General features: G+C 56.6%; 1 protein-coding gene across 1 annotated transcript in view; it reads left to right on the plus strand.

The window, feature by feature from the left end:
- The window catches only part of NUP210 (nucleoporin 210), a 104,220-nt gene that overhangs the window by 56,652 nt on the left and 36,269 nt on the right, over positions 1-11,299 (plus strand). Inside the window, exons 14-19 of the mRNA XM_045290135.1 lie at positions 2,324-2,545; positions 3,025-3,198; positions 7,276-7,468; positions 7,974-8,080; positions 9,124-9,228; positions 9,314-9,415. Of these exons, the coding sequence (XP_045146070.1) occupies positions 2,324-2,545; positions 3,025-3,198; positions 7,276-7,468; positions 7,974-8,080; positions 9,124-9,228; positions 9,314-9,415 (903 nt within the window). The remainder of the gene's footprint in view (positions 1-2,323; positions 2,546-3,024; positions 3,199-7,275; positions 7,469-7,973; positions 8,081-9,123; positions 9,229-9,313; positions 9,416-11,299) is intronic.

The following is an 11,299-nucleotide window of genomic DNA, read 5'->3' on the forward strand; positions in this document are numbered from 1 at the left end:
ACTTCCTCATGCCGCACCCTTCCATACAGTTCCGCATGTGGTGGTGACCCCCAACCATAAAATTATTTTCATTGCTACTTCATCACTGTCATTTTTCTACAGTTATGAATCGGGCAACCCCTGTGAAAGGGTTGTTTGACTCCCAAAGGGGTCACAACCCACAGGTTGAGAACCGCTGCTCTAGAGGAAGGAGCCGTGGCGGTGGTGTCCTGGGTGACACCCTGGACGGCTCACGGCATGGCCTGTCGTTCAGACCCACCAGCCGCTCCGAGGGAGAAAGGTGAGGCTTTCTGCTCCCCTAAAGATTACAGCCTCAGAACCCCCACGTCAGCGGGTTCACCCTGTCCTCTAGGAGCCAGAATCCACTGGCTGGGAGTCATCTGCACCTTCATCAGTTCACTGTGGACAGTCACCAGGCACTTTTTGGTGTCTGGGGAGAACCCCCACTCTGTCTCTTAGGGGGCCAGTCACCAGTTTATGGGACAGCAGACACTCGGGTCATTTCATATAATGGCGGTCATGGCGGGTCCCCGGGAGGCAGCAAGCAGAGAGGCAAGGTGGCTGGAAGAGCAGGCGTGGAGTCACGGAGCATCATCTGTGGAAAAAGACATGGGACTGGTGTGTTGAGATGAGGGGTGCGTCTGGAGGGGCCCTCGCGTCAGATTGTTCTAAGGGTTCTGAATACTGGCTTAGGAGTTGGATATTCTCCTGGAACAGAGGGCAGCGGGTCAAGGTCAGGAATTGACAGCAGCAGCCCCCTCCTAAGAGCCCCGTGACAGCAGGAACTCAGGTGGGTGTCCCCTTCAAGTCCAGTATTATGGCCCCTCCACGTGTCCTGAGAAGTAAAGCCAAGCTCTTGTGGGAACTGATCTCCCTTGGCCCCCTCTGACCCATGAGGATTCCACCGTCACCTGGGCTCAGGTATACTTGTTACCCAACTTCTCCAAAGTCAGCAGCCAGCGCCAACCCCCTCCCCCGCCCCGCCCCAGTTACTCTGTTGCCTTTGTCTTTCTGAAGCTTACTGTGGGGATGCCCGATGTGCTTGGGTCTGGGGCACACTACTGGGCTCCTTGCTTCTGGTGGTCAGTCTGGACCATGCACATGGGTGCTGGAGGCTTGGTGCGAACCAGGCGTGGACACGCCTTGGCCACCACCTCCCCGCCCCCTCTGAGTCCGTATCTTCCCCTGAGACTGAGTGTGAACATGCGGGTAAAGAGCACAGCGGAGTCTGTTTTCCCGGGAGCACAGACGGCCAGCACCAAGGGCCTCTCCTGTGATCCACCCGCCCTCTTGTTCTACAAACCAGACATCGGAGGCCCAGAGGCGCAGGTGCCCTCCTCTGGTGTCTTTCTCTATGTGAGGGTTTGCGCTTTAAAGCACTCCACAGAGCTCGTGTGATTTACAGGCACCTGGCTTCGGCGGTGCTGACGGCACACCTGCTGCCCAGGCATGGTGCGCGGTGACAGTTTTATGCCTGCGCAGGGAAGGGATGTTGCATGGAGGTGAGAGCCTGTCGCTCTCCAGATGTCAGTTCTAGGACACGCCGGGGCCTTCGGATCACTGCCTCCCCACCCCACCCCACCCCCGGCTGGTCATGGGGACAGTCGGGAGCAAGGCACACAGCGGCTGACTTAGTCCATGGTGTGGCTTCACCAGGAGTGGTGAGGAGACCTGCGGGGAGAGCCCGCAAGCTCTAACCAGAATAAACCCACCCGGCCCCTGCTGAGCCTGGCAGGGAATCCCGTCTGGGTGTGTCAAATGGAGACAACAGGGCAGATGACAGCCGGGGCACCTGGCTGAGTAAGCATGTGCCAGAGGGGCGTTCGGGGCTTTCATAGCTGCTCCCTTGAACTCCATGGGGCAGGAGGTATGGTATGTATTTTACAGACGGCAAGGCTGAGACTTAGAGAGGTTAGCCACCTTCAAGCCACACAGCTAGCAAGGGTCAGCTTTCTTCAAGGTGTGGGGACAGAGAACCAGGTGCCTCTACCTCCACAGAGTGATGGCAGTTGGTGACCCAGACGGGAGCAGGAGTCGGGGGAGGTTCGGCTTTGGGCGAGAAGACCTCTCGGAGTGGGTGGTATCTGAGCAGAGGCTCAGCTGTGACCGTCATGAGGCGGGGTCAGACTTCCAGGAGGAGGTGGCCAAGGGCCCTGAACATGACCAGGGCTTGGACACAGGAAGGAAAGGCCCCCTGGTGTTTTCAACCCCCAGGCATGTGGATGGTTTCTGAGGTCTCCATGCCTGGTGGCCTGCCCCTCACCCCTGCCCCATCCACTGCCGGAACAATACCCAGCTCTCGCCCTTTTTTCACCCCCCGCAGCCTGTGGATCCCTCCTCCGTTGCCTTGGTAACCCTGGGCTCCTCCAAGGAGATGCTGTTTGAGGGAGGCCCTAGACCCTGGGTCCTTGAGCCATCTAAGTTCTTCCGAAACATCACCTCGGAGAATGCGGACAGCATCCTGTTGGCTCTCCTTGGGCCCCCTGCCTCCCGGAATTACCAGCAACACTGGATCCTTGTGACCTGCCAGGCCTTGGGCGAGCAGGTGAGAAGGCTGGTACCGCGCACCCGGATTGTCTGGAGGTGGGGATGTCGCAAGCCCATTGCCTGAGTGACCTGCCGTGCCTCACAGCAAGATTTTCGCTCAGCTCCAGAGCAGCCCTTAGAGCGAGCCGATCTGACGGCAACCCTGCCACAAACGGGCAGAGTAAGGTTCAGTCACGTGGAAAGCCTGCAGACCAGTGGGGATGTTGCCTCGCCTTGCTCCATTGCCAGGGAGGGCGGGGGACCCCTGGTGGACCCACAGAAAGTGTCCTGGAGGTGCTCCCTCAGAACGGGCCCGCAGCCGACTCCCTCTGGTCCTTCCCATAAAACGAGGCTTCCAGTTCTGAAAGCAAACACAAGCCTCTGTCTCTTTCATCGGCACCCCCTTCTTACAGTAAAGGGAACGGGAGTGTGAGGGGGAGCCTGGGTGACCCCGCTCAGCCCCAGGGGCGGCAGGGACTCACTGTTTGCTCCGCCCAGGTCATTGCCCTCTCCGTGGGGAACAAGCTCAGCATCACCAACCCCTTCCCCGCGGTGGAACCTGCAGTGGTGAAATTCATCTGTGCTCCCCCATCTCGGCTCACCCTCATGCCTGTCTACGCCAGCCCGCAGCTGGACCTGTCCTGCCCGCTGCTGCAGCAGAACAAGCAGGTGGTGAGTGCGGGCAGGTTCGTGCGGGGGTGTGTGAGACAGGTCACTAGTTGGTTGGGAAGAGGACCCAACTGTCCAGACACACAGCAATAGCTACGGGCGGAGACCACCTGTACCTAATCCTACTCAGGCGGGCCGGATCCAGGACTCGGAGAAGGGGTTCCGCACATCACAGCTGGTCACGGCAGTCAGTGCCAGGGGAGACTGTCGTAGCTCCCTGCGCTTGGCATTGGCAGCCTGCTAAGACCTCGTTGTTTCCTCTGTAACTCAGGTGTGCTGGTGGGGTTGGCACTGTGTGTGTGCATGTGCAGTCAGAGCCCAGGCGGGGGGCCCCTGAGACGTGGCCAGTGCAGCATTCTCCAGGGTATGGGTGGAGATGGGGCTGTGTTTCAGAAGTGGGGAGGGGGTTGGGGGTGGGCAATCATCTATGGCTGTGTTAGCAACGGGGATATGAAGTGAACCCCCTGGGTCAGGTGTCCCCGTACTTCTCACCAGTTTAGCCCTAAAATCCCTTAGGCGTTCAGCACCCCCACAGACCAGGGTGCTAAGCTTGACGGCATCTTCACCCGGGCCTTCCTATGAGGCAGCAGCTTCCCATTCATTCATTCATTCATTCATTCGATGTAGATTTATGGAGCAGTTGCTCCGCCTCAGGCACAGTTGTAGACTCTGGGGCGGGTACAGCCTCATCAGGACTGTGTAGAGCCTGTCTCCTGGAGCTGCCGAGCAGGTTAGGAAGTGCACCACGAAGCAAGACCGCGCCAGAGTTGAGAAGGAAATGATGGGGTGTGATAGATGATCGGAAGAGGCCCCCGGATTGTTAGGAAAGGCCTCTCTGAGGAGGAGATGGGCAAGCGTGAGTGTGCTCATGGGGTAAGGAGCTGCCAGCCAAGGAGAACTGAGGGGCAGGTGCCCCGGGCAGGTAGAACAGCAAGTGGAAAGGGCTTTCAGGCCACGCTAGAGCCTCTGGGGTTTCTACTACCTACGCAAGAATTAAGACCGTTTTATACCCCAGAAACTTCCAGAAACTCGGGGCCTTGTTCTACCCTCACTGTGACTATGTCCACAGCGAAAGCTACTTGACACACCTGCATCACACAACCACGGACTGAGGCTTCTGGATGAAATCCCAGAAGCAGACCCTCCGCCTGCCCAGCTCCAGATCCGGAGCCTTCTCAGCAGCACCTGCCTTTCTTCTCCCAGGCAGCCCATGGCTGGCCAGCTGCCTGTGCTGACGGCCTGGGAGGAATTGTTTGCAGCGAGAATAAGCTTCACGCTTAGAATAAAGCTCGGGTGGGCGAATGGGGTAATTATCGATGCTTCACCAAAAGCTTATGGGACAGTACCCCCAGTGGAGCCAGCGCTTTACAAGGGGATCGCTCGTTGTAAGGGGGTGCGGGGAGATGGTGACGAGGAAGCCGGAGGCAGCAGACCATCCCCATCAGTTGGCAAAGGGAAAAAAGAAAACTTCGTCTGGTTCGTGCCGTCTTGAGAGAGGACCAGCAGTTCGCATCAGGAACAACAGCCAACACCAGAGGCATCTCGTTCGGTCCAGCTTACGCCACGCTGACTGGAAACTTAAAGTTGAGCAAACTGCTTTTCGATAGGCAGCCAAAGTGGTGTGCCCAGGTGAGCTGCAGACAGGGAAGCGCTTCCGGTGGAAATTTTAAATGGGTAGGATCAAGGCCCGGAAGCGTTTGATTGTAGGAGGAGATGAGACGTGGCTTATGAACCAACCAGAATGACCTTGAAGACAAGCACACTCCACGTGATGGCTAACAAGAGGCGGAAGTGGTCCAGGCGAGAGCAGAGGTCACGGACGTGGGTTCGCAGTTGCTGGAGGCATTTTGCTGGTTGTTTTACGGAGAGCCAGAGAACAGTGACAGCCCCGTGTTTATTAGAGGATTTTGAGAAAGCTAGCCAATGCGTTGGCAGAAAATGCCAGTGTGCCTCTCCACCAGGACGATGCTCCTGCCCATCTCTCATCCAATAAGGGCAACGTTTTTTGAGCGTTTCTACGGGGCAGGGCCCACAAGGGGCATCTCGTAGATCCAGTGGGAAACCAGCATTCTCTGTCTCTGCCCATCCACTGCGAACAAGCTTGCTGACGAGCGCACTCCTCCCAGTGGCCTTTTGAGGCAACCTTATCCCCACTTTACATATGGGGAAACTGAGGCTCAGAGTTTGCTCCACTGATTCGAAGGCTCAGAGCCCCCTAGCACTGTGAGGCCTCCCCAGTGCAGGGGCTAGCTCCATCGAAGCCCAAATAACTGCTCTCTGGACCCGACGGTGCCCAGTGGCAGAGAGCTGAGCCTGGCCAGGCTGTTCTCAGGCCGGAGCCCCACTGGAGTGTGACCCTGTTTCGTCGCAGAACCCTGATCGTGTCCTATTGCTCTGCTGTCTTGCCTGACCAATAATTCACACTGCAAACACTGCTGGGCTGGCCTCTGGCGGTGGAGAGAGGTAACATGAAATTGACACGGTGCCCCAGGATGGATTGCAGTGCCATCTTTTCCAAGGTCCTCTAATGAGACCATAAATCCCCAGGGCCGGGGCTGAGCGGTTCACGGCTCCTGACCTCGAGCCGTGATGGATCACAGGCAATTCTGTGTCCGAGGCCCGTGACGCCCTGGCAAGATCTATGGCCCGCTCACCAACACGAAGCTGCGCCCCACAGCCAGGCTGCGTCTCTCGGTGCAGACAGACATAACCACACACCAAACCGGCTGCCACTGAGTCCGTGCAGATTTGCAGCGATGCCCCAGGAGCAAGCAGGACAGCCTCCCAGGGCTCCCAGGGCCCTGGTCTTCAGGGACGCAGATTGCCACGGCTGCTGCCCACAGAGAAGCAGGGACGTTTGAATCTCAGGCCTTTGGGTTAGCAGTTGAGTGCTTAGCCCCGCTCCTCCAAGTCACACTGTGCTGCCCCAAAGGTCGCCAACAGCAAGCAGGCAGGGGCCACCCGGCTCGTGCACTGGCTTGTCTGGTTTTCTAGCCTAGGCTTAAAGCCACGGTGGGAAATGGAAACAGTGCTGCCCTCAAAAAGTGACTCATCAGAACTGCCAGGTAACCCAGCAGCCCCACCCTCCACAGACCTAAAAGAAAGCAGGGGCTCCAACAGCCATCTGTGTACCAGTGGAGGCTGCATCCCTGGGGGGACCCGAACTGGATTTATGGATTCCACTGTGGACTGTAGCCTTGCACAGACTTGGTGCTGGGGATTTAAGCTCTCAGACAATGGGAAACAAGGTAAACTGGGGAGAGTGAGTGACTTGTCCAGGTAGGGAGACGGGGAGCCTGTCTGCGCAGGGTTGCAGGATCCCTGGCTGTAGCATCCGCACACACTGGCATGGCCAACAAGAAGCATCTCTAGACATGGCCAGAAGTCCTCTGGGGTGGTGAGGCCAGGTTGGACAGGGTCGTGGAGGACATTGTGGCCGGGCGGTATTTGTGGTTCATTTTCGTTCCCTCCCCAGAACCACCGAAAGAGAGCTTGCTGGGATCGAGGTTCACCGTGTGGCCAAAGGCAGGCATCCAGCTGATAGGGGCCACGATAGGTGGACTTTGGTAGAATGGGATCAAAATGTGACGTAGAACTGCAGTGTTCCTGAAAACAAAAGCAGAGCCGTGTGTGTGCTGCCCGGAGGGCTCTCTGAGACGGTCGCTTTGAGACCCTTCGTGACCCCTGACTCAAAGCTGCTCCCTGAGGTCACCTTTTAGCTAAGTAACAGATTAACTCCCAAGATAAGGAATGTCACCCGTGATCACTGCACTCCTTGAAAACATTACCCGAGTCCAAAAGGGTTAACAGTTAATGTGAAATCAATCACGACGCGAAGGGCAGAGAAACCAAATTAGTAGAAACCACCAGATGGATAGACTGGGCCTGTGAACACACCATGAAGCTTGTGGCCAATGCGACCGACCAACTTGTACCGAAACGATGGGCTAAGGAACCCAGACTGCTCTGTAACCTAAGCTCCAACAGCCCCAACACAATAAGCATTATTTCGAGAGAGAGAGAGTAGGCATGCTCAGGACTGGCCACAGCTGTGGCTGTCTGATGCTTACCCTCCTGCAGGTCCCAGTCTCCAACCACCGCAATCCCCTGCTCAACCTGGCCGCCTACGACCAGCAGGGCCGAAGATTCGACAATTTCAGCTCTCTGAGCATCCAGTGGGAGTCCACCAGGCCAACGCTGGCCAGCATTGAGGTCACCCAGCCCATGACGCTGGTGTCCCAGGATGACGGGAGTGGCCAGAAGAAGCTGCATGGTGAGCTGTTGGGGGACGCCCAGGGAGGAGGAAAGGGAGAGCAGTGAGACCCCAAGAGGATGCCGTGTGGGCGGGCCTGGGATCCACCAGCAGATGGAGAGTGGCTTACAATCGGGTACACCCTTTACTCAGAGCTAAACGCCCCACAAGCACACTGCTCTCATTGAATCTAGCCCAGAAATGGTGTGAGGAATTCCTGTTGGGTGGGGGAAGCAGAGGGTTGGGGCACCCACCAGGCACGTTCCCAATCTCATACTCTAGAGAGGATCTGCCTGGCACAAACCTCTGGGCTCCGCTCAGCCATGCCACCTCCAGAGTGGAGTGGGGGTGCACCCCCCCACGCTCCTCGCCTGACGGGCTTTGTGGAGGTTTGCTCGGGGTCTGTAAACTCTCCCGGCACAGGCAGTCTAAGCAGATTCTGAAACCACGTCGGGAGCTGGGAGGGGCTGCTTCAAAGGCAGCAGCGGGGCGCAGACTAAGCCCTGGCTTCTCCGCCGGCCCTCAGGTCTGCAGGCCATCTTGGTGCACGAAGCTTCGGGAAATGCAGCCATCTCTGCCACCGTCACAGGCTACCAGCAGTCACACCTCAGTGCAGCCAGAGTGCAGCAACCGGTATCTCCTGGGCCCCCGCTTGCAGGACAGGGCAGGGGTGTGTGTGTGTGTGGGGGGGGGGGTCACTCTGCTTCTGCACAAATCCTGCTCCTGCCCTGTCCTAAGCCTCCTGCCAAGGCCAACCCTCCCTAGAGGGAGCTCTGGTGGGAATGAGGTGTGGGCTCCTCTAAATTCTGGGTCTCCTTCCAGGCTCTGGGCTCCCCCACCCAGTGAGCTGTCCACTCTTTAGACTACAGGGGTGAGCAAACCAAATCTGCACCCCTCAGCTTTGGCCTACCCGCCCTGGTGGCCTTCAGGACCTTGAGGGTGAAAGCATGCTGGTTCTCAGGCCACCTCTGTCCCACCCACCTCTTTCTCCCATGCCCTGCCTCACAGGCCCCACCTGGGTGGCCCTGTGGCCCATGATCAAGCTTTCTCACATGCTGTCCCTGCACCCCAAATGCCCTCCTGTGGCCTTGCTCCACTGAGCCCACCAGGTGGGCTTTAGCTCCAGCTCAAACCCTGGCCCCTCACAGAAGCATCCTTGGAGGCCTGGGCCTGAGGAGCTGTTCTGCCTCAGGTCTCTGAGTCTCTTGTGGCTCAGAGCCACCTGCGCACACCCGGTGTCCCTCCCCCACCAGCAATAGCAATAGTGTCTGCCCAGACCACTGGGCCCCACAGCCTTGCCAGATGGCCACCAAAAATTAACCACAGCACAGGGCCTGTGGGAGTCACTCTCCATCCCAACACACCCCCAGGCCTCCCAGGCTGGGATGGGGTGCTATCTGAGGAGTCCCAGGAGTCACCCCCACTTCTGATGAGTGTGGATGGGGGAGGCTGCTGCTGGCCCGCAGCCTTGGGAGGACGCAGGGGCACCTTCCATCACAAGTAGCCCTTTAGCTGGGCCCAGAAATACGATGGCTTTATTGGGGTTTGTGTCCAGAAATAACAGCGGCCTGGACTGATGCCAGGATAGGAGACTGCTCTCCCCACGGGGGTCCTGCAGGGCAGCCCAGCGCTGGGCTGGGACCGCGGGACTGATGGCCTCGGCCTTGCCTCTGCAGTGCGATCCCCTCATGCCCGTGTCGGCCTCCATTGAGCTGATGCTGGTGGAAGACGTAAGAGTGAGTCCTGAAGAGGTGACCATCTACAACCACCCCGGAGTGCAGGTAGACCCCTCCCCTGCTCCACCTGCCCAGACAGCCACGAGACCAACCACAGGCCCGAGCCCCTCCTGCGTCTGTCTCTTGGCAGGTGGAACTCCACATCCGCGAAGGCTCTGGCTACTTCTTCCTTAACACCAGCGTCGCAGACATTGTCAAGGTGACCTACCAGGAGGCCAAGGGCATCGCCACGGTGAGGACAAGCGCGCGTTTGCATTTCTCCCTAGGCCGACCCCTGCGGGGTAAATGCGTGGGTCGCCTCAAATGCAGGCACCTGGTAACATGAAACTAGCAAGGGGTGGAGTCTCTGGTGGGGAGTTACTGGGCTGTGCTCAGCACACAGTCACAGAGATGCATAGGGGTGTATGTGTGTGCCTGCATCAGTGTGTAAACATACACTGTGCGCCTATGTGCACACATATGAGGGGGCTTCAAAAGGTTAAGTTCACAGGAACATTCCATTACCTTTTCATTCCATTTTTTCATATGTATGTATATAGGTACTTCTACATACAAACAAGTGCGTTTCCACACACGTACACATGTATTTGTTTTCTTGATGTGTGCTCACAATGATACGTACCGTAAGAAAGTAAACTCACCCAACCCTCAGTGACCCTGTAGGACAGAACTGCCCCTCCTCGTTCTGTGAGTACAAAGTCCCCCGGTGACCGTGTTCAAGCTGTGCACTGCGCCCTCATTCGGTGTTACCTTTCCCCTCTGGAGAATGAACCCCCTCTACCCGCTCAAGCCTTTGAGATAGAAACACTATTTTGTAAGCAGTACCACAACCACCACAAAGAGTGTGTCACCTTCTCTACTCTCCCATGTTTCGCTCTCGACCCTCTCTCTATCGTTGAACTGTTGGCTTGGCTGTGCCCATGGTCAGCAGCCCTGGTAGCAGACTGGTTTCGAGTTGGGCTGCTAACCGCACGGTCAACAGTTCAAAACCAACCCCCCCTCCAAAGGCAGCCAAAAGGAGGTTTCTACTTCTGTAAAGCCTTCCAGGCTCGAAAAACCACGGGGGCCCTTCTACCCTGTCCGGGAGAGTCACGATGAGTCAGCATTGACTCGGTGGCCGTGAGAGTTGTGTTTATGGTATGGGAGGATTTTGCATTCTGTTTCTCAGCCAGTTATTTTATCCTGTTCCCTCCCCACCCCCTTATGTTGCTCTGTGGACTGATTAGTTTTAATAACTGCAGTCATTTGTGCTTATTAGCCAATTTCTTCTTGTAGAGCAGTTGATTTGTTTATGTCTATTTTTTTTTGTTTTATGAAATAGACCTATAGCCATATCAAAGCAAGAAAACCTAAAAATACAACAGCTGAAATGCATCCTGCGTGACAGCTAGTGTTGTCTCGTGCAGCCTGGACAATCTTTCCTATTAGTGCCAGTAGGTTTCTTTACGCGATGCCCCGGGATTTTTTCCCGTGTCGGACTGTGGCCAGAGTTCTGTCTCTTGCTTTCTCATCTGGATACCACCCCTTCATCCAGTCATTCGCTTACATTTATTCCCCCACCCCTGGTGCTCTTCCAAGTGTGCTTGTACAGGAGCGGTCTCACGCTTCACTTGTCCTTTTGTGGTTGGCTAATTGCCCGCAGCATCAGGCTTGTTCATGTTCTGAGGTGGTTTGCGGACACACCGTTATTTTTGAGCATGACTGAGTGTCCCCTGGTGTGCCTCCACGTATCCATCCACTCATTCACCGATGGCCACTCAGGTGGTTTGTCGTTTTCCTTGCGTGATAATGCTGGGATGAATGTGGGCATACATTGATGAGGGGCTTCAGAGTGTTCCGTGTATTTAAATCCATGGCTATTACTTCTTGTAAGATCGGTACATAGTGCTGGATCAGATGGCACTTCTCTTTCCAGTTTTATAAAGAAGTGTCATTCTGTGCTCTACAGTGGTGGTACCATTTCACAGGACCACCCGCAGTGCAGGAGGTCGCCACACTCTTGCCAGCCTAATGTGGAACCACTACACCAAGGGCAGTTAGGACCCTGGGATTCTCATCAGCAATGTGCCCACACAGGAAGGCTCTGTCCCATAAGTAGGAACGCAAGAAAGCCGCC

The sequence above is a fragment of the Echinops telfairi genome, unplaced genomic scaffold, assembly GCF_000313985.2.
Source record: "Echinops telfairi isolate 266 unplaced genomic scaffold, ASM31398v2 ScPeMD7_31;HRSCAF=116, whole genome shotgun sequence".
In the NCBI taxonomy this organism is placed as follows: domain Eukaryota; kingdom Metazoa; phylum Chordata; class Mammalia; order Afrosoricida; family Tenrecidae; genus Echinops; species Echinops telfairi.